General features: G+C 47.1%; 1 protein-coding gene across 2 annotated transcripts in view; it reads left to right on the top strand.

The window, feature by feature from the left end:
- Window positions 1-278: 278 nt before the first annotated feature.
- The window catches only part of FXYD1 (FXYD domain containing ion transport regulator 1), a 36,925-nt gene continuing 14,610 nt past the window's right edge, over window positions 279-22,593 (top strand). Inside the window, exons 1-3 of one of the 2 annotated variants that reach the window (XM_083162032.1) lie at window positions 280-436; window positions 551-646; window positions 16,807-16,868. In XM_083162032.1, coding sequence (XP_083018158.1) covers window positions 16,811-16,868 — 58 coding nt within the window. In that variant the 5' untranslated portion in view covers window positions 280-436; window positions 551-646; window positions 16,807-16,810. Of the gene's footprint in view, window positions 647-16,806; window positions 16,869-22,593 lie in introns of both variants that reach the window. The other variant, XM_083162031.1, reaches the window with a different exon arrangement.

Raw genomic sequence — 22,593 nt, 5'->3', positions numbered from 1 at the left:
GTTCTTATCTTTCTATGTATCTATATAGGAAGGAGACATATAACGCATCGCCGCAGCCTGACTTTTACCAATTTTCTGTTCTCTTACAGTTAGTCTGTAATAATCTGTTATTGTTCCAAGCCCCAGACCAGAGTCTGCCAAGCAGCATGTGATCACTGCATGTTCCTACTCCGTTATTGGGGCAGGACAAGGGGGGGCATAGCATAAAATCCGCAGATGAAAGGAATTCAGGACTGGGACGTTTAGGAATATAGATATGTAAAGAGTGAGTGAGTGTGAGAGAGAAAGAGAGGGAGAGGGAGAGATAAACAGAGTGACAGAGGGGAGAGGGGTTTGGCTGGGAGGAACAGATAATGCCAAATAGGGCGAGAGGACTAGAAAGTGAGAGACAGACGGATAAGAGAGGAGCAGAAGTACTAGGCAGTCTGAGACACACGTAAGGAGAGGGGTGTAGAGAAAGTTACATAGGGGGGCAGGAGGAGGAGCCAGAAAAGTTTGGAAAAGTGTAAACAGAATCTTTTTTTTTTTTATGTGGTTTGCAAATGCCCAGGGGCAGGCTGATTGACAGCTGAATACAGGACAGTCACCTTATCCCCCACCCAGGTCCTGGAGGGAGCTGACAGGACACTGATTCTGCAAAGCCTCGGTGAGATGGTTTCTTGTATTTACTGTTCCTGTCTGTTGTGTCTGAGTGTCACCGACTGCTGTCACAGGTCCGCTACGCAGTTCTTACTAAACTTAGTAACTACTAGACTCAAACCCAATATGACTCAACGGTGCAGAAGCCCAGTTCTTGTGGTTATTCCTGTTATACTGACCAGAGACCATTAACCCTTGCTGCAGCTGAGCTGTCCTCATCTGATATTTCTGTAATGTTGTGAAAAAGCCTTCATTGGGAGGGGATCCATTGTACAAAACTGGGATGGTGGACTGGTGTCATTAATTTATTTATTACCAGTTATTTATATAGCACACACATATTCCGCAGCGCTGTACAGAGAATATATGAACATCAGTCCCTGCCCCAGTGGAGCTTACAATCTATATTCCCTGCCACATATACACACACACAGACATTGTAGGGTTAATTTTTGTTTGGAGCCATTTAACCTACCAGTAAATTTTTGTATTTTACTTTTTACTTAACAATATATATATAATGACATGGAGTTAATATTTAGTGACGCAGAGCAGGGGTCTCTGAATGCAAAGTAGAAACTGTTACTTCTATCATTGTAAATATTATTGTTCTATAATTCTCTGCTTTTTTTTCTTATTTTTGTAATGTACAATATGATTCTGCAATTATTCATTTCTGATGGGCAGATGAATGTAATATAAATACTGACTGCATGTGTGTATGTGTGTGTGTATATATAGATATATATGAGATGTACTAAGCCAGAGGCAGAGCGTATTAGCAGTTTAGAGGGGCTGTATACAAGGCTGTTGGCGAATATTTTCCAGCGACACCCTGCACGGTGCCTGTTGCAGGAAGAGTCATGTTTTCCATATGTGCACAGCAGGGGTTGAGTCATTTACAGGCATTTAAACAAAAGCTTCACAGTTACCATACAATGCCTTCTGTTCTGTACATGGGGAAGTTCCCCACATCTTCACGATAACCCTGGCAATGGGGGCAATTACTCTGGCAACCAGCAGTAGTCCTGGCAAACAGAGATGACTCTAGCAATTGGCAATGACCATGGCAACCAGCTGGCCCTAGCAGCCAGTGTTGGCCTTGGCAATCAGAGATAACTCTAGAAGCTACAGATGGCCAGACTACCACTCACCCTGACAACCAGTGTTAGCCTTGGCAACAAGAGATGGGCCCTACAACTGCAGATGTCCCTGGCTACCAGCGATGAACTTAGTGGGGGTTCTAGCAACCAGTGATAACCCTGACAAAAAAGATCACCCTTGAACCTGTGGTTGGCCCTAGTAACAACCAGAGATCCCCATAGCTAGCGACGTTGACCCTGGCAACTGGCAACCAGCATGCATTCTCTGATCACTGGTTGCAGGGCCATAAAGTGGATTGAAGACATGAAGCTACAGATTAATAATTAGGGGGTGCATAATAACCTTATATCTAAAATACAACAATGTCAAAATCCGGGCATTACAAAATGTCTATTAGCTCCTCACTGCCATGTTACTGGCTGGATGTGAAAAATAACAGTTGGGGGCCGATTGGCCGCAGCCCCATGTATCATTCATAACGAGTGATAATAAGAATATCACTCATTGCTACATCTGCCACTAAGGGCCTGATTCAGAAATGTATGTAATACCAACAGGTTACGCACATCCCATGTGCAGATCCTGTTCTGCAAGATCGCTCGCCGTAGCCCCTTAGCGAGATTCACATACTCTGGACGCTTGGCGGCGGGGCAGGAACATCCAGCGTTCTGAATGTAGGGGCATGACGGCCCCATTTTTTGTGTGTACCAAAGCCATTGCCCCTGGTAGTGTGAAAACAGCGCCCATCCTGAGTAACCGGAGGGTTACTGAGATGACTGATGTCCACTCAGCGATCTGTGTAAAATAACGGGTTCCGCTTCGGCTGCATAAGGTGGAGAAGCGGGCAACCGTTACTGCCCGATGTATTAAACACCCCCCCCCCCTCCTGCCGATATGGAGAGCCGTTATGCTCAGGGTTAACGGCTCTCCTTATCAGCGCCCCCCACAGCGATGCGCATGTGCATTTAAAAAAAATAAACCTTCTCTACCCCCGGCCGGCTCTCTGGGCATGCGTGAGATCTCATATTATCGCGAGATTTCCAGCGCAGCCCGGAGCCAGAAGCAGGGCTAGCACTGTCCCTGCAGTGGGGGTAGGACAACACTAGCCCCGAGCTGGCGATTTAACGCCTAGACGGTTGTCAATACATCGCCCCGGCCGCTAATTACTGGGGGGATTGCAGGGGACAGCGTTCCTCGGCGGGCTGTCCCCTAGACCCAGGTAACTAGCGTTAAGTGCAGCTATGCATCTTATTCAGCAATGCATCCATCTGCCCCATAGTTTGTAAGCTCCAATGTTGCAGTAACTGATGGGATTGACTCAAATATATAAATAAATAATAATACATCTCTATATAGAAAAACATATGAGCCTTCCCCCTGTGTAGCCTGCTGAAACAGTTAATAAACGTCGGCCTGCCCTGATAACGGTGCCTAGATACCATCCCCTTATAGTCTGCTAAAGTGGTCTGGTTATCTGCACACAAGTCCTAGTGAGCAGGACATATGTTACAGAGGCAGCCCATTAACATGGTGTCAGTAAATCTTACTTACAGTCAACTAAAAAAAAATAATCTTTACTTGTCGGTATGAAAAATATCAGCAAAAGGAAATATAAATGATAACGTCGGACTTGTCAGGGTACAGATTACAACATAGCCGATTTTTACAAGATCCCCTGTGGGTCCTGCACGTGATTGGCTGCAGCACGTTGCGCCTTATAACAGTGGGTTATGGGCTCGGTCCTGCCCAGCAGATGCAGAGCTGGGAGCCTGTGGTAGGGAAGGGAGAGAGATCCTATTTAGGAGGGGATGGGATGGGCGCACATTCTTGGCTAGAGACAACTTGGTATAAATATAATGTTCTGAGCCTCTGCCAGTGTCTATATATATTACCAGTGCTAAGCTGCCTGCAGGGGAAATGATGGGACCCTGGCAGAGCTGAAGTGGTCAGGCTGTACTATAGGGCAGGCTTTGTAGAACAAGGGCCCCATGGTCTCACTCGGAAGTATGTCAAGGGCCACAGCTGGAGCCTGAGGTGCATTTGTTTGCAGGGCATAGTTTTGGTAACCCCCTGCTATCCTTTATCAGGCACGGGGGAACCTTTGGCTCTCCAGCTGTTGTTGAACTAGACATCCCAGCATGCCTTGCAACAATTTTAGTGTAGCCAAATTGTAAACATATAGCAGGGCATGCTGGGATGTGTAGTTCAACAACAGCTGGAGAGCCAAAGGTTCCCTATCCCTGATCTAGCACCTTCTTCACAGGCTTCCTTCTTTCTGGGTGCACCCACTGGGAGATGGGGGGCAGGCTGCTGATGGGGTGGGAAAGAGGCGAGACAGGGGCGGATCATCCAGAATGGGGGCATGGTCAGCACGAACGCGTCCTCGTGACCACGCCCCCACCATGCAATGCCGGTATTTCAGGCATTGTACAGCGGGGGGTAAAGCTGCTACATTCCAGGAGGCTTGCCCACCTTTCCTGGGGGCCAGGAGGGGGACCCGATTCTGGGACCCTCCCAGCCAACCCTGCTTTTTTGAACATGGCAGAATGAATTTGATTGGTCGCCTAGGGCAACTTCTCCATTTTTCTCTTTTTACACCCCCCTGAGAACATTAGGAGAGTGTGTATGTGTATGAGGGGCACCCCCGGGGAACACGGCTATGACAGCCAATGGTTCGGTGCCATGGTTGACATCACAAGGTTGATATTGATAAAAAGTCGACACAAGCAAAAAGATCAACATGGACGCGCTACAGTAATTGGGCGTCCGATTGCTCAATTGACCATGAAAAATAAAAGTGAAGAACTCATGGTGACCCTTTCAATCATTTCCATGTTCACCTTTTGTCAATGTCAACCATGTGCATTTCAACCTTTCGCTGTCGACATAATAACTATCAACCTGCACATTGTCTGTGAGCTGTACCACAATCATCACAGTCCATGTGGATAGTAAATCAAGCAAAAAAGTGTGCTGACAATATGTGTCGACTAGTGTCATGTTGACCATATGTGCTTCATATATTGACTGACTATGTAGACACTGTGAGGTAAATTTACTAAGATGTGAGTTCTATTGAAGATGGGATGTTGCCCATAGCAACTAATTTGATTCTATCTATTATCTACTAGAAGGTGCTAAATAAACAAGTTGATTCTGATTGGTTGCTATGGGCAACACCACATCGTCAACAGAACTCCCATCTTAGTAAATATCCCTCTGTCTGTCTATACATTGGAACCCATTTTGAGCGGGCGTGGATCGTTTTTGTCTACAGTTAATAGGTTGACCACTATTGGTCGACAGACAAAGGGTTGACACATGAAAATGGTTGTAATGGTTTGAGTCGACATGCGTAAAAGGTCAACACAAGCAAAAGCTCTATGGCCCTTATTCAGATCGCTTCGCTCAGACGCGTGCACGGGCCGAAGCGAATGTACCAAACTCCGTCTAGCGAATGGATAGCACACGCCGCCCATTCGCATGCCTGTGGGAACCTCTCCATCATTTGATGGTCGCAACCATCGGATGATGTGGAATGCGCTCGCCCATGCATGAGTGGTCTAGACCACTCGTATATATGAGCGAACATAAGTGGGGGTATGGGCGGGCAGCTGACATCCGGTTAAGTCAGCTGTCCGCCACCCGCACGCGCGTCACGGCCGCATATCCATAGGCACTCCCTGCGTTTACATGGGAACGCTCATGAAACGCAGGACGTGCGCATATGGTAATGGCCCTGATCAGGCCGAAACGCCCCTCGTCATCCCCTCCCCGGAAGCCCAGGAGCGAGCACACGGCATCCGGACTTCTCGGTACGCTGCCCACGTCCGAGCAGTCCGAGCAGAGCAATCTGAATAAGGGCCTATATGTAACTATCAATATGGTAAAGGTCAAGGCTCAGACAAAGACTCCCACTTTATTCTAGTATAAATATCATACATGGTAAATAATATGTTATACCGATAATGTATATAGGAAACATGATGACTAATGCCGTGTTAGATAACATGGTAAGGGTCAGTAATGTGCTGTATGACAGATGGCGTGTTCTTGTGTCGCCGGTCAGATAACACGGAAAGGGTCATTAATGTGCTGTATGACAGACGGCGTGTTCTTGTGTTGCCGGTCAGATAACACGGTAAGGGTGAGTAATGTGCTGTATGACAGATGGCGTGTTCTTGTGTTGCTGGTCAGATAACACGGTAAGGGTCAGTAATGTGCTGTATGACAGATGCCGTGTTCTTATGTTGCCGGTCAGATAACATGGTAAGGGTCAGTAATGTGCTGTATGACAGATGCCGTGTTCTTGTGTTGCCGGTCAGATAACATGGTATGGGTCAGTAATGTGATGTATGACAGATGGCGTGTTCTTATGTTGCTGGTCAGATAACATGGTAAGAGTCAGTAATGTGCTGTATGACAGATGGCGTGTTCTTGTGTTGCCGGTCAGATAACACGGTAAGGGTCAGTAATGTGCAGTATGACAGACGGCGTGTTCTTGTGTTGCCGGTCAGATAACATGGTAAGGGTCAGTAATGTGCTGTATGACAGATGGCGTGTTCTTATGTTACCGGTCAGATAACATGGTACGGGTCAGTAATGTGCTGTATGACAGATGGCGTGTTCTTGTGTTGCCGGTGAGATAACATGGTAAGGGTCAGTAATGTGCTGTATGACAGATGGCGTGTTCTTGTGTTGCCGGTTAGAAAACATGGTAAGGGTCAGTAATGTGCTGTATGATAGACGACATGTTCTTGTGTTGCCGGTCAGATAACATGGTAAGGGTCAGTAATGTGCTGTATGACAGACGGCGTGTTCTTGTGTTGCCGGTCAGATAACATGGTAAGGGTCAGTAATGTGCTGTATGACAGATGCCGTGTTCTTATGTTGTCGTTCAGATAACACGGTAAGGATCAGTAATATGCTGTATGACAGATGCCGTGTCCTTATGTTGTCTCTCAGATAAAACGGTAAGGATCAGTAATGTGCTGTATGACAGATGGCGTGTTCTTGTGTTGCTGGTCAAATAACATGGTAAGGGTCAGTAATGTGCTGCGTTTTCTTGTGTTGCCGGTCAGATAACATGGTAAGAGTCAGTAATGTGCTGTATGACAGATGGCGTGTTCTTGTGTTTTTGGTCAGATAACATGGTAAGGGTCAGTAATGTGCTGTATGACAGACGGCGTGTTCTTGTGTTGCTGGTCAGATAACATGGTAAGGGTCAGTAATGTGCTGTATGACAGATGGCGTGTTCTTGTGTTGCCGGTCAGATAACATGGTAAGAGTCAGTAATGTGCTGTATGACAGACAGCGTGTTCTTGTGTTGCCGGTCAGATAACATGGTAAGGGTCAGTAATGTGCTGTATGACAGACGGCGTGTTCTTGTGTTGCTGGTCAGATAACATGGTAAGGGTCAGTAATGTGCTGTATGACAGACGGCGTGTTCTTGTGTTGCCGGTCAGATAACATGGTAAGGGTCAGTAATGTGCTGTATGACAGACGGCGTGTTCTTGTGTTGCCGGTCAGATAACATGGTAAGGGTCAGTAATGTGCTGTATGACAGATGCTGTGTTCTTATGTTGTCGCTCAGATAACACGGTAAGGATCAGTAATGTGCTGTATGACAGACGGCATGTTCTTGTGTTGCTGGTCAGATAACACTGTAAGGATCAGTAATGTGCTGTATGACAGATGGCGTGTTCTTGTGTTGCGGGTCAAATAACATGGTAAGGGTCAGTAATGTGCTGTATGACAGACGGCGTGCTCTTGTGTTGCTGGTCAGATAACATGGTAAGGGTCAGTAATGTGATGTATGACAGACGGCGTGTTCTTGTGTTGCCGGTCAGATAACATGGTAAGAGTCAGTAATGTGCTGTATGACAGACGGCGTGTTCTTGTGTTGCCGGTCAGATAACATGGTAAGGGTCAGTAATGTGCTGTATGAAAGACGGCGTGTTCTTATGTTGTCACTCAGATAACACGGTAATGATCAGTAATGTGCTGTATGACAGATGGCGTGTTCTTGTGTTGCTGGTCAAATAACATGGTAAGGGTCAGTAATATGCTGTATGACAGACGGCGTGTTCTTGTGTTGCTGGTCAGATAACATGGTAAGGGTCAGTAATGTGATGTATGACAGACGGCGTGTTCTTGTGTTGCCGGTCAGATAACATGGTAAGGGTCAGTAATGTGCTGTATGACAGACGGCGTGTTCTTGTGTTGCCGGTCAGATAACATGGTAAGAGTCAGTAATGTGCTGTATGACAGACGGCGTGTTCTTGTGTTGCTGGTCAGATAACATGGTAAGGGTCAGTAATGTGCTGTATGACAGACGGCGTGTTCTTCTGTTGCCGGTCAGATAACATGGTAAGGGTCAGTAATGTGCTGTATGACAGATGGTGTGTTCTTGTGTTGCTGGTCAGATAACATGGTAAGGGTCAGTAATGTGCTGTATGACAGACGGCGTGTTCTTGTGTTGCCGGTCAGATAACATGGTAAGGGTCAGTAATGTGCTGTATGACAGACGACGTGTTCTTATGTTGTCACTCAGATAACACAGTAATGATCAGTAATGTGCTGTATGACAGACGGCGTGTTCTTGTGTTGCTGGTCAGATAACATGGTAAGGGTCAGTAATGTGCTGTATGACAGACGGCGTGTTCTTCTGTTGCCGGTCAGATAACATGGTAAGGGTCAGTAATGTGCTGTATGACAGATGGTGTGTTCTTGTGTTGCTGGTTAGATAACATGGTAAGGGTCAGTAATGTGCTGTATGACAGACGGCTTGTTCTTGTGTTGCCGGTCAGATAACATGGTAAGAGTCAGTAATGTGCTGTATGACAGACAGCGTGTTCTTGTGTTGCCGGTCAGATAACATGGTAAGGGTCAGTAATGTGCTGTATGACAGACGGCGTGTTCTTGTGTTGCTGGTCAGATAACATGGTAAGGGTCAGTAATGTGCTGTATGACAGACGGCGTGTTCTTGTGTTGCCGGTCAGATAACATGGTAAGGGTCAGTAATGTGCTGTATGACAGACGGCGTGTTCTTGTGTTGCCGGTCAGATAACATGGTAAGGGTCAGTAATGTGCTGTATGACAGATGCCGTGTTCTTATGTTGTCGCTCAGATAACACGGTAAGGATCAGTAATGTGCTGTATGACAGATGGCATGTTCTTGTGTTGCTGGTCAGATAACACTGTAAGGATCAGTAATGTGCTGTATGACAGATGGCGTGTTCTTGTGTTGCGGGTCAAATAACATGGTAAGGGTCAGTAATGTGCTGTATGACAGACGGCGTGCTCTTGTGTTGCTGGTCAGATAACATGGTAAGGGTCAGTAATGTGATGTATGACAGACGGCGTGTTCTTGTGTTTCCGGTCAGATAACATGGTAAGAGTCAGTAATGTGCTGTATGACAGACGGCATGTTCTTGTGTTGCCGGTCAGATAACATGGTAAGGGTCAGTAATGTGCTGTATGACAGACGGCGTGTTCTTATGTTGTCACTCAGATAACACGGTAATGATCAGTAATGTGCTGTATGACAGATGGCGTGTTCTTGTGTTGCTGGTCAAATAACATGGTAAGGGTCAGTAATATGCTGTATGACAGACGGCGTGTTCTTGTGTTGCTGGTCAGATAACATGGTAAGGGTCAGTAATGTGATGTATGACAGACGGCGTGTTCTTGTGTTGCCGGTCAGATAACATGGTAAGGGTCAGTAATGTGCTGTATGACAGACGGCGTGTTCTTGTGTTGCCGGTCAGATAACATGGTAAGAGTCAGTAATGTGCTGTATGACAGACGGCGTGTTCTTGTGTTGCTGGTCAGATAACATGGTAAGGGTCAGTAATGTGCTGTATGACAGACGGCGTGTTCTTCTGTTGCCGGTCAGATAACATGGTAAAGGTCAGTAATGTGCTGTATGACAGATGGTGTGTTCTTGTGTTGCTGGTCAGATAACATGGTAAGGGTCAGTAATGTCCTGTATGACAGATGGTGTGTTCTTGTGTTGCTGGTCAGATAACATGGTAAGGGTCAGTAATGTGCGGTATGACAGACGGCGTGTTCTTCTGTTGCCGGTCAGATAACATGGTAAGGGTCAGTAATGTGCTGTATGACAGATGGCGTGTTCTTCTGTTGCCGGTCAGATAACACGGTAAGGGCCAGTAATGTGCTGTATTGCAGATGGCGTGTTCTTGTGTTACCGGTCAGATAACATGGTAAGGGTCAGTAATGTGCTGTATGCAGTGGCGTAGCTACGTTTTGGGCGCCCCCCCGCCGTTAGGGGGGGGGGCGCACATACCCCCCCTGCCGCCGCCCCATCGAGCACCCCCCCCCGGCCGCCCTGTCGCCTATGCTAACCCCCTCCCCCTCCCCCGCAGTCTTACTTATCGCGCTGGTCCCGACGGCTCCGTCCGTTCATCTGCTGAGGACCACCACAAAATGGCCACCCCCATACAGCAGACAGTTTCAGAGAACTGTTTGCTATATGGGGGCAGCCATTTTGTTGTGGTCCTCATCAGAAGAACGGAGCCGCCGGGACCAGCAAGATACGTAAGTCTGCGGGGGATTGGGGGGGGGGGTAACTATAGCACCGCAGCCCCCGGCGCCCCCACATGCACAGCGCCCCCCCCCCGCGGTGGCGGGGGCTGCGGTGCTATAGTTACGCCCCTGTCTGTATGACAGACGGCGTGTTCTTCTGTTGCCGGTCATATAACATGGTAAGGGTCAGTAATGTGCTGTATGACAGATGCCGTGTTCTTACGTTGCTGGTCAGATAACATGGTAAGGGTCAGTAATGTGCTGTATGACAGACAGCGTGTTCTTGTGTTGCCGGTCAGATAACATGGTAAGGGTCAGTAATGTGCTGTATGACAGACGGCGTGTTCTTGTGTTGCCGGTCAGATAACATGGTAAGGGTCAGTAATGTGCTGTATGACAGACGGCGTGTTCTTGTGTTGCCGGTCAGATAACATGGTAAGGGTCAGTAATGTGATGTATGACAGACGGCATGTTCTTGTGTTGCTGGTCAGATAACATGGTAAGGGTCAGTAATGTGCTGTATGACAGATGGCGTGGTCTTGTGTTGCCGGTCAGATAACATGGTAAGGGTCAGTAATGTGCTGTATGACAGATGCCGTGTTCTTATGTTGCTGGTCAAATAACATGGTAAGGGTCAGTAATGCGATGTATGACAGAAGGCGTGTTCTTGTGTTGCTGGTCAGATAACATGGTAAGGGTCAGTAATATGCTGTATGACAGACGGCGTGTTCTTGTGTTGCCGGTCAGATAACATGGTAAGGGTCAGTAATGTGATGTATGACAGACGGCGTGTTCTTGTGTTGCTGGTCAGATAACATGGTAAGGGTCAGTAATGTGCTGTATGACAGACGGCGTGTTCTTCTGTTGCCGGTCAGATAACATGGTAAGGGTCAGTAATGTGCTGTATGACAGATGGCGTGTTCTTCTGTTGCCTGTCAGATAACACGGTAAGGGTCAGTAATGTGCTGTATTGCAGATGGCGTGTTCTTGTGTTACCGGTCAGATAACATGGTAAGGGTCAGTAATGTGTTGTATGACAGACGGCGTGTTCTTCTGTTGCCGGTCAGATAACACGGTAAGGGTCAGTAATGTGCTGTATTGCAGATGGCGTGTTCTTGTGTTACCGGTCAGATAACATGGTAAGGGTCAGTAATGATCTGTATGACAGACATGCGTGTTCTTGTGTTGCCCGTCAGATAACATGGTAAGGGTCAGTAAAGTGCTGTATGACAGACGGCGTGTTCTTCTGTTGCCGGTCAGATAACTTGGTAAGGGTCAGTAATGTGCTGTATGACAGATGGCGTGTTCTTATGTTACCGGTCAGATAACATGGTAAGGGTCAGTAATGTGCTGTTTGACAGACGGCGTGTTCTTGTGTTGCCGGTCAGATAACATGGTAAGGGTCAGTAATGTGCTGTATGACAGATGCCGTGTTCTTATGTTGCCGGTCAGATAACACGGTAAGGGTCAGTAATGTGCTGTATGACAGATGGCGTGTTCTTCTGTTGCCGGTCAGATAACAGTAAGGGTCAGTAATGTGCTGTATGACAGATGGCGTGTTCTTGTGTTACCGGTCAGATAACATGGTAAGGGTCAGTAATGTGCTGTATGACAGACGGCATGTTCTTGTGTTGCTGGTCAGATAACATGGTAAGGGTCAGTAATGTGCTGTATGACATATGGCGTGTTCTTGTGTTGCCGGTCAGATAACATGGTAATGGTCAGTAATGTGCTGTATGACAGATGGCGTGTTCTTCTGTTGCCTGTCAGATAACACGGTAAGGGTCAGTAATGTGCTGTATTGCAGATGGCGTGTTCTTGTGTTACCGGTCAGATAACATGGTAAGGGTCAGTAATGTGTTGTATGACAGATGGCGTGTTCTTCTGTTGCCGGTCAGATAACACGGTAAGGGTCAGTAATGTGCTGTATTGCAGATGGCGTGTTCTTGTGTTACCGGTCAGATAACATGGTAAGGGTCAGTAATGATCTGTATGACAGACATGCGTGTTCTTGTGTTGCCCGTCAGATAACATGGTAAGGGACAGTAATGTGCTGTATGACAGACGGCGTGTTCTTCTGTTGCCGATCAGATAACATGGTAAGGGACAGTAATGTTCTGTATGACAGATGCCGTGTTCTTATGTTGCCGGTCAGATAACACGGTAAGGGTCAGTAATGTGCTGTATGACAGATGGCGTGTTCTTCTGTTGCCGGTCAGATAACAGTAAGGGTCAGTAATGTGCTGTATGACAGATGGCGTGTTCTTGTGTTACCGGTCAGATAACATGGTAAGGGTCAGTAATGTGCTGTATGACAGACGGCATGTTCTTGTGTTGCTGGTCAGATAACATGGTAAGGGTCAGTAATGTGCTGTATGACAGACGGCGTGTTCTTGTGTTGCCGGTCAGATAACATGGTAAGGGTCAGTAATGTGCTGTATGACAGATGGCGTGTTATTGTGTTGCCGGTCAGATAACATGGTATGGGTCAGTAATGTGCTGTATGACAGATGGCGTGTTCTTGTGTTGCCGGTCAGATAACATGGTATGGGTCAGTAATGTGCTGTATGACAGACGGCGTGTTCTTCTGTTGCCGGTCAGATAACATGGTAAGGGTCAGTAATGTGCTGTATGACAGATGGCGTGTTCTTCTGTTGCCTGTCAGATAACACGGTAAGGGTCAGTAATGTGCTGTATTGCAGATGGCGTGTTCTTGTGTTACCGGTCAGATAACATGGTAAGGGTCAGTAATGTGTTGTATGACAGACGGCGTGTTCTTCTGTTGCCGGTCAGATAACACAGTAAGGGTCAGTAATGTGCTGTATTGCAGATGGCGTGTTCTTGTGTTACCGGTCAGATAACATGGTAAGGGTCAGTAATGATCTGTATGACAGACATGCGTGTTCTTGTGTTGCCCGTCAGATAACATGGTAAGGGTCAGTAATGTGCTGTATGACAGACGGCGTGTTCTTCTGTTGCCGGTCAGATAACTTGGTAAGGGTCAGTAATGTGCTGTATGACAGATGGCGTGTTCTTATGTTACCGGTCAGATAACATGGTAAGGGTCAGTAATGTGCTGTTTGACAGACGGCGTGTTCTTGTGTTGCCGGTCAGATAACATGGTAAGGGTCAGTAATGTGCTGTATGACAGATGGCGTGTTCTTCTGTTGCCGGTCAGATAACAGTAAGGGTCAGTAATGTGCTGTATGACAGATGGCGTGTTCTTGTGTTACCGGTCAGATAACATGGTAAGGGTCAGTAATGTGCTGTATGACAGACGGCATGTTCTTGTGTTGCTGGTCAGATAACATGGTAAGGGTCAGTAATGTGCTGTATGACATATGGCGTGTTCTTGTGTTGCCGGTCAGATAACATGGTAATGGTCAGTAATGTGCTGTATGACAGATGGCGTGTTCTTCTGTTGCCTGTCAGATAACACGGTAAGGGTCAGTAATGTGCTGTATTGCAGATGGCGTGTTCTTGTGTTACCGGTCAGATAACATGGTAAGGGTCAGTAATGTGTTGTATGACAGACGGCGTGTTCTTCTGTTGCCGGTCAAATAACACGGTAAGGGTCAGTAATGTGCTGTATTGCAGATGGCGTGTTCTTGTGTTACCGGTCAGATAACATGGTAAGGGTCAGTAATGATCTGTATGACAGACATGCGTGTTCTTGTGTTGCCCGTCAGATAACATGGTAAGGGACAGTAATGTGCTGTATGACAGACGGCGTGTTCTTCTGTTGCCGATCAGATAACATGGTAAGGGTCAGTAATGTGCTGTATGACAGATGGCGTGTTCTTGTGTTGCCGGTGAGATAACATGGTAAGGGACAGTAATGTTCTGTATGACAGATGGCGTGTTCTTATGTTACCGGTCAGATAACATGGTAAGGGTCAGTAATGTGCTGTTTGACAGACGGCGTGTTCTTGTGTTGCCGGTCAGATAACATGGTAAGGGTCAGTAATGTGCTGTATGACAGATGCCGTGTTCTTATGTTGCCGGTCAGATAACACGGTGAGGGTCAGTAATGTGCTGTATGACAGATGGCGTGTTCTTCTGTTGCCGGTCAGATAACAGTAAGGGTCAGTAATGTGCTGTATGACAGATGGCGTGTTCTTGTGTTACCGGTCAGATAACATGGTAAGGGTCAGTAATGTGCTGTATGACAGACGGCATGTTCTTGTGTTGCTGGTCAGATAACATGGTAAGGGTCAGTAATGTGCTGTATGACAGATGGCGTGTTCTTGTGTTGCCGGTCATATAACATGGTAAGGGTCAGTAATGTGCTGTATGACAGATGGCGTGTTATTGTGTTGCCGGTCAGATAACATGGTATGGGTCAGTAATGTGCTGTATGACAGATGGCGTGTTCTTGTGTTGCCGGTCAGATAACATGGTATGGGTCAGTAATGTGCTGTATGACAGATGGCGTGTTCTTGTGTTGCCGGTGAGATAACATGGTAAGGGTCAGTAATGTGCTGTATGACAGATGGTGTGTTCTTATGTTGCCGGTCAGATAACATGGTATGAGTCAGTAATGTGCTGTATGACAGATGGCGTGTTCTTGTGTTGCCAGTCAGATAACACGGTAAGGGTCAGTAATGTGCAGTATGACAGATGGCGTGTTCTTGTGTTGCCGGTCAGATAACACGGTAAGGGTCAGTAATGTGCTGTATGACAGATGGCGTGTTCTTGTGTTGCCGGTCAGATAACATGGTAAGGGTCAGTAATGTGCTGTATGACAGATGGCGTGTTCTTCTGTTGCCGGTCAGATAACAGTAAGGGTCAGTAATGTGCTGTATGACAGATGGCGTGTTCTTGTGTTACCGGTCAGATAACATGGTAAGGGTCAGTAATGTGCTGTATGACAGACGGCATGTTCTTGTGTTGCTGGTCAGATAACATGGTAAGGGTCAGTAATGTGCTGTATGACATATGGCGTGTTCTTGTGTTGCCGGTCAGATAACATGGTAATGGTCAGTAATGTGCTGTATGACAGATGGCGTGTTCTTCTGTTGCCTGTCAGATAACACGGTAAGGGTCAGTAATGTGCTGTATTGCAGATGGCGTGTTCTTGTGTTACCGGTCAGATAACATGGTAAGGGTCAGTAATGTGTTGTATGACAGACGGCGTGTTCTTCTGTTGCCGGTCAAATAACACGGTAAGGGTCAGTAATGTGCTGTATTGCAGATGGCGTGTTCTTGTGTTACCGGTCAGATAACATGGTAAGGGTCAGTAATGATCTGTATGACAGACATGCGTGTTCTTGTGTTGCCCGTCAGATAACATGGTAAGGGACAGTAATGTGCTGTATGACAGACGGCGTGTTCTTCTGTTGCCGATCAGATAACATGGTAAGGGTCAGTAATGTGCTGTATGACAGATGGCGTGTTCTTGTGTTGCCGGTGAGATAACATGGTAAGGGACAGTAATGTTCTGTATGACAGATGGCGTGTTCTTATGTTACCGGTCAGATAACATGGTAAGGGTCAGTAATGTGCTGTTTGACAGACGGCGTGTTCTTGTGTTGCCGGTCAGATAACATGGTAAGGGTCAGTAATGTGCTGTATGACAGATGCCGTGTTCTTATGTTGCCGGTCAGATAACACGGTGAGGGTCAGTAATGTGCTGTATGACAGATGGCGTGTTCTTCTGTTGCCGGTCAGATAACAGTAAGGGTCAGTAATGTGCTGTATGACAGATGGCGTGTTCTTGTGTTACCGGTCAGATAACATGGTAAGGGTCAGTAATGTGCTGTATGACAGACGGCATGTTCTTGTGTTGCTGGTCAGATAACATGGTAAGGGTCAGTAATGTGCTGTATGACAGATGGCGTGTTCTTGTGTTGCCGGTCATATAACATGGTAAGGGTCAGTAATGTGCTGTATGACAGATGGCGTGTTATTGTGTTGCCGGTCAGATAACATGGTATGGGTCAGTAATGTGCTGTATGACAGATGGCGTGTTCTTGTGTTGCCGGTCAGATAACATGGTATGGGTCAGTAATGTGCTGTATGACAGATGGCGTGTTCTTGTGTTGCCGGTGAGATAACATGGTAAGGGTCAGTAATGTGCTGTATGACAGATGGTGTGTTCTTATGTTGCCGGTCAGATAACATGGTATGAGTCAGTAATGTGCTGTATGACAGATGGCGTGTTCTTGTGTTGCCAGTCAGATAACACGGTAAGGGTCAGTAATGTGCAGTATGACAGATGGCGTGTTCTTGTGTTGCCGGTCAGATAACACGGTAAGGGTCAGTAATGTGCTGTATGACAGATGGCGTGTTCTTGTGTTGCCGGTCAGATAACATGGTAAGGGTCAGTAATGTGCTGTATGACAGATGGTGTGTTCTTATGTTGCCGGTCAGATAACACGGTAAGGGTCAGTAATGTGCTGTATGACAGATGGCGTGTTCTTGTGTTGCCGGTCAGATAACATGGTAAGGGTCAGTAATGTGCTGTATGACAGATGGCGTGTTTCAGTCGCTGACCTCTCCGCTCTCTCCCCACAGGCCAATGATGGAGGCTCCGCTCTTTGTCTTATGTTGCTCCGTCGTCATGGCAGCTGCTCTCGGTACGTGTTCCGTGTTCCGTGTGTTTGGACAGATTACCAGCAATAATGTATAGTTTGCAAAATATTCATTGTAATATTGCACTGGTTCCGGTGATAGATCTGCATTGTCTTTGTCAACAGTCAGTACGTCGACACCAAAAGGTTGCATGCAATAGGTCGACATTGGCAAAAGGTGGACATGCATTAGGTTGACAGTGGCCGAATAGCACTTAGTATAAAGGACGGTACTATAAGTGCAGATTCCTCCAATGGGACCTCGAGGCTAATTGTATCTTCACCCTAGTTAGAAATGACCATCCAAGAGTTTACAATCGATGATCAGTCTTTTGGGCAGCAGCAGAAAACCATCGATGGTGTAGCTTTGTTGGGTGTTGAGCATGTGCCGACCTCCGGCAGTGGACCAGCCCTTCCGATCTTCAACATCGGGCCTGTCATCAATGAGGCAGCATCAGTGTCCTACACCATCGATTGCAAAACCCCTTGCCGCCATTGGCTTTGCCTACCACCAGTCTGCCTAAGATCTCTGAGAAGAAGAAACTCCTGTACCTTCTAGGGATAACCACCTGTGTATATTCCAGCGATGGTTATAAACATTAGAAGAACCATCGATGGTATGAAACTAAGCAATGTCATACCCTTGATGGGTTCTGCCATCGATGTTTTGTGCGTACACTCTGCATATGCCCAAAACTCACGCAGAGGCGGGGCATGATGTGAGTAGCTGTCTTGCCCACCTATGAACCAGAGTGGGCGAGGCTGCAGGGCTGACTGACAGCTGAGGCTGTCCTACCTGCACAAACAGATCAGACGGATGCAGCGAACTCAGAGCCTTCACAGCAGTGCTACTACTGGCTGACAGCCAGCAAACCATCGGCCAATGGCTACCATCGATAGTGTGAGACCAGGCATGCGGATCTTAGCATTAACAGTAATTAGATCAGAAGTGACTGGGGTGACCGCAAAAGGTCAACATGCTTAATGTCAACATGAGAAAACGGTCAACACAAGCAAAATATTGGCACATGAAAAGGACAACATGTGACAAGGTCGACATGAGATAGTCCTGTGTTCTGTGGACACCGATGACATGATACACTGGGGCAGGGGCATCTGCACCGATTGCAGTTATACCTTTGCATTGGGGCTATTTTATCAAAGCTTAGAGAGATAAAGTACCAGCCAATCAGCGCCTAACTGCCATGCTGCAGATGTATTGAAAAAATGACAGTCAGGAGGTGGTTGGGTGCTGCAATTTTTTGTATCTCTCTCCACTTTATCTCTCTCCGGGCTTTGGTAAATCTCTCCCATTGTTCTCCAGGATCCGCCAGGACGTTATACCATCCCCATGCTCCATAGTGTATCTGACACATTGCAGCACACAGAGCCCTGAATAGTGCCCAATTGTTTGCTGATTGTGTGTGACCTCAGATGCGCTCAGCAGCTGCTGTCATTAACCCCACACTGGGCACAGCACTCGCTGCACACTAGCCCCGGTTCTGCATGGTGCCAGGGGCCTAGTGCCAGCTTTCAGGGAGCTCTGAACGGTGTATGTGTGTGTGTGTGTGTGTGTGTGTGTGTATGTATGTGTATATATATATATATATATATATATATATATGTATGTATGTAGTCAGGAATGCAACTAGATATTCATAAGCCTCATAGCAAAAGTTTGCAAGGGCCCCTATGTACCAACTAATGGTGATACATGTATATAGCAAATATAACTTACACAGTATAGATGGGCCCCCTTCAGCTCTGGGCCCCATAACAGCTGCACCCCTTGCACCTATTGTAGTCACCCCCTTGTATGTAGTATATAAGAAGGTGAAATACTGGAATATATATAGTTTATAGCAATTCCCTGCATGGTCAGTAGGAGGCGATGCTCTCCCTCTCTCATTCACCCTCCCTTCCCAGAAGATGCTGGCAGCTGGAACAATTCTTATATAAGATTTATAATGGTTGATGGTTAGGATCTGTTGATCGATATGTAATGTTCTCCTTGGCTAGTGTTGCCAGCCAGTAAAATGCATGTTCTTCAGTCAGGAGACATTTGGCCGCAAAATATAATGCAATGAGAGAGTTCCCAACATGGGTATTTGTGCACCGGGCCAGGGCACTGGTGCATAGCTTGGCCGGAGGCCTACAATGCTGTTAGGACGACTCTGTATGGAATCACAGACTAGTTCCCAGAGACGCTGCGGCCTATTCCCTTTCTGTGTCATACCCTATAGTCTGTTCCATGACAGTCAGGGCAACAGTGGAACCTTCATAAATGTCAGGTTATATTTTATTACGTTTTGATAATGTGACACCGTTTATTTCGCTCTGTGCGATTGTTAGATGGGCTTTCTGTTGCCTTCCTATGACTGCAAGCGTGTGGATGTGGTTCTGTATGATTACATGTGATAGCTGCTGTGGCTGTTATCTCCATAACCACATTTTCTCAGTCTGGTTTTCAGTAGCCTAAAATTGCTGCCGGTGTGAACTAAAATGACCTACAGTTTACAGACTTGATTACACAAAATCCCTTTCTCACCCTGACGAAATTAGGGTTTTTTAACTTCAGTCCCCAAGTAGTACTAGGTCGACAGTTATAAGGACACAAGTGTCTAGTATGTGCTGGCCTAACCGGTCCTCGAGATCTACCACGGTCCACGTGTTCCACATTACCTAGCTGGTGCACATGTGCAGTCATTACTAACTGTCACATTTCCCAGACCACCTAGCTGGTGCACAGCTGTAGTCATTACTAACTGTCACATTCCCCAGACCACCTAGCTGGTGCACATGTGCAGTCATTACTAACTGTCACATTTCCCAGACCACCTAGCTGGTGCACAGCTGTAGTCATTACTAACTGTCACATTCTCCAGGCCACCTAGCTGGTGCACAGGTGCAGTCATTACTAACTGTCACATTCCCCAGATCACCTCACTGGTACACAGGTGTAGTCATTACTAACTGTCATATTCCCCAGATCACCTAGCTGGTGCACAGCTGTAGTCATTACTAACGGTCACATTCCCCAGATCACCTAGCTGGTGCACAGCTGTAGTCATTACTAACTGTCACATTCCCCAGACCACCTAGCTGGTGCACATGTGCAGTCATTACTAACTGTCACATTTCCCAGACCACCTAGCTGGTGCACAGCTGTAGTCATTACTAACTGTCACATTCTCCAGGCCACCTAGCTGGTGCACAGGTGCAGTCATTACTAACTGTCACATTCCCCAGATCACCTCACTGGTACACAGGTGTAGTCATTACTAACTGTCATATTCCCCAGATCACCTAGCTGGTGCACAGCTGTAGTCATTACTAACGGTCACATTCCCCAGATCACCTAGCTGGTGCACAGCTGTAGTCATTACTAACGGTCACATTCTCCAGGCCACCTAGCTGGTGCACAGGTGCAGTCATTACTAACTGTCACATTCCCCAGATCACCTAGCTGGTGCACAGCTGCAGTCATTACTAACTGTCACATTTTAAAACCTGCTGCATTCATTCCTACTATAGATCCACAGGTTGCCTGAGACACATGAACTGTTAGTAGATCTTGAGCACAGGCTTGGCCACCCCTGGTCTAGGTCAACCCCGAAAGGTCTGCAGACACAAGCGGAAGGTTGATGTGGGTTCTTCATTTTTTTAGAATTGTAAATTTGTAGAATTGCTACCATGGACCCCAGATCAGTGCACCACGTCCCCCCTGTGCTGTGCTTTACTCACTCTACTCTGAGCCAGATGCATCTAAGCATGGTCCACTTCAAAAGAAAAAAAAAAAAGAAAAATATCCCCAAAACATCATGTCAACCTTTTCATGTGTCCACCAGCGGCGTAACTATAGCACCGCAGCCCCCGGTGTGGGGGGGGGGGGCGCTGTGCATGTGGGGGTGCTGGGGGCTGCGGTGCTATAGTTACACCCCCCCAATCCCCCGCAGACTTACCTATCTCGCCGGTCCCGGCGGCTCCGTTCTTCTTCTGAGGACCACCACAATATGGCCGCCCCCATATAGCACACAGTTCTCTGAAACTGTCTGCTGTATGGGGGCGGCCATTTTGTGGTGGTCATCAGCAGAAGAACGGAGCCGCCGGGACCAGCGCGATAGGTAAGGCTGCAGGGGATTGGGGGGGGGGTTGCATTGGCGGCGGGGGATTAGGGGTGCTTGGCGGGGCGGTGGCGTGCCCAAAACTTAGCTACGCCACTGGTGTCCACCATAGACCTTTTTCTTGTGTTGACCTTTTGCCTTTGTCGACCATGTGGTGTTAACCTACTGGCTTTAAATCTAGACATTTTGGCCCTCCCCATATGAGTGAATCTATTCGCCTGGTCAAGCCATTATCCCACCTGCTACACCAGACGGAAATCCTCAAAACGTGACCTGCTGGGAAAACGTAATCGTTGGGGTTGATGGCCATACTTGTAAATCAATATGGCAGCCGACATCAGGCTGTTAGCCACATACTGCACTCGGGTGGTCCACTAATATCACGGGAATGGGCGAACATCTCCACCTCCCAGGTCTCTACGTGGCTGGCAAGCATAGACGGAGGTATTACAGGCCACGCTCTTGTGACACAGATGAAGATGGCCACTATCAGCCTATATATGTGGTCATCTGCCTACTGGCCTTCATCCAGTCTGGTCAAACGGACCATTCATCTTGTGTCTCTGGAGAGGGGGACCGTTAGCAGAACTGTAGTTCTTTATTGATCCAGCTGTTTCCAGAAACTTTGGGTCTCCGTGCATAGTAACCAGACTGAATCACCCCAGCTGCTTAATGTGCTTCTATAAAGTCACTTTGTGTCCCAGATCCCTCGGTGTAGGCCTAAGCTGTCCTATGGGCATTGCAATGCTAATGCGCTGCTTATGTTCCAAGTAATCACTTCCAGACCTCGGGTGGTGCAGCAGATCTGGGGTCTTCTGAGGACCACGTTTGTGGTTTTTGTTTGTTTCTTACAAATGACTGTAGCTCATTGCGCTGCATTATAAGTATCAATCATGTCCAGAATCTCCATTAGTTAAGTGAACAGATCATCAAGGAATCTCCCATTAAGTTAAATGCTGAGAAGTCACGCGGACGCCAAACTCGTTGTCGTTATTCTGTGTGTTTTCCTACAACGGACAAGTCTGCAACAAATTAGTATCTGACATGAATCATATTTTTTGGAAGAAAAATCTTCTGCATCGCGTCACATCCTGAGACTCGGAATCGCCACCTCTACAGTCGTTAACCCTCTGCTGGACCCCTCCTCTCAATCTCTCCTTCTGCCGATGCTCTGGGGATGAAGGGAAGGGAGGGGGGGGGGTGTCCTTTTTTTATTAAACAGCCAAAGAAAGATTTCCCATTTTCATAAAACGTGTTACTGTTTTATTTTTTTAGGTTAGAAAATATTTTATGACAACATACATAAACATCATTTTCTTATAATATATTACTGAGGCTTCAGAACCACAGTTAAGGCCCCCCATAAACAATGCAATTTGGATCCTGTGCCTGTCAAACTTTTTAAGTCAACCTATTGATCCGCACCCTAGCTCAAACCAATATTGCCGTGTAAAGGCCCATACACAGTGGGCGATTTTGAGCTCACATTTGGCGGTTTGAACTGCTCTCAGCTCAAAACCGCCCAGTGTGTACGGCCAGACGATGAGCGGTGATAGGTGTTCCCGCATCATCGCCGCCCACCGCCGGTATTACCAGCAGATGAGCGA

Source organism: Crinia signifera, chromosome 19 (assembly GCF_055691185.1).
Source record: "Crinia signifera chromosome 19, ASM5569118v1, whole genome shotgun sequence".
In the NCBI taxonomy this organism is placed as follows: domain Eukaryota; kingdom Metazoa; phylum Chordata; class Amphibia; order Anura; family Myobatrachidae; genus Crinia; species Crinia signifera.
Note: the sequence above shows the minus strand (reverse complement) of the source record. Positions and strands in the feature narration are given on the sequence as shown.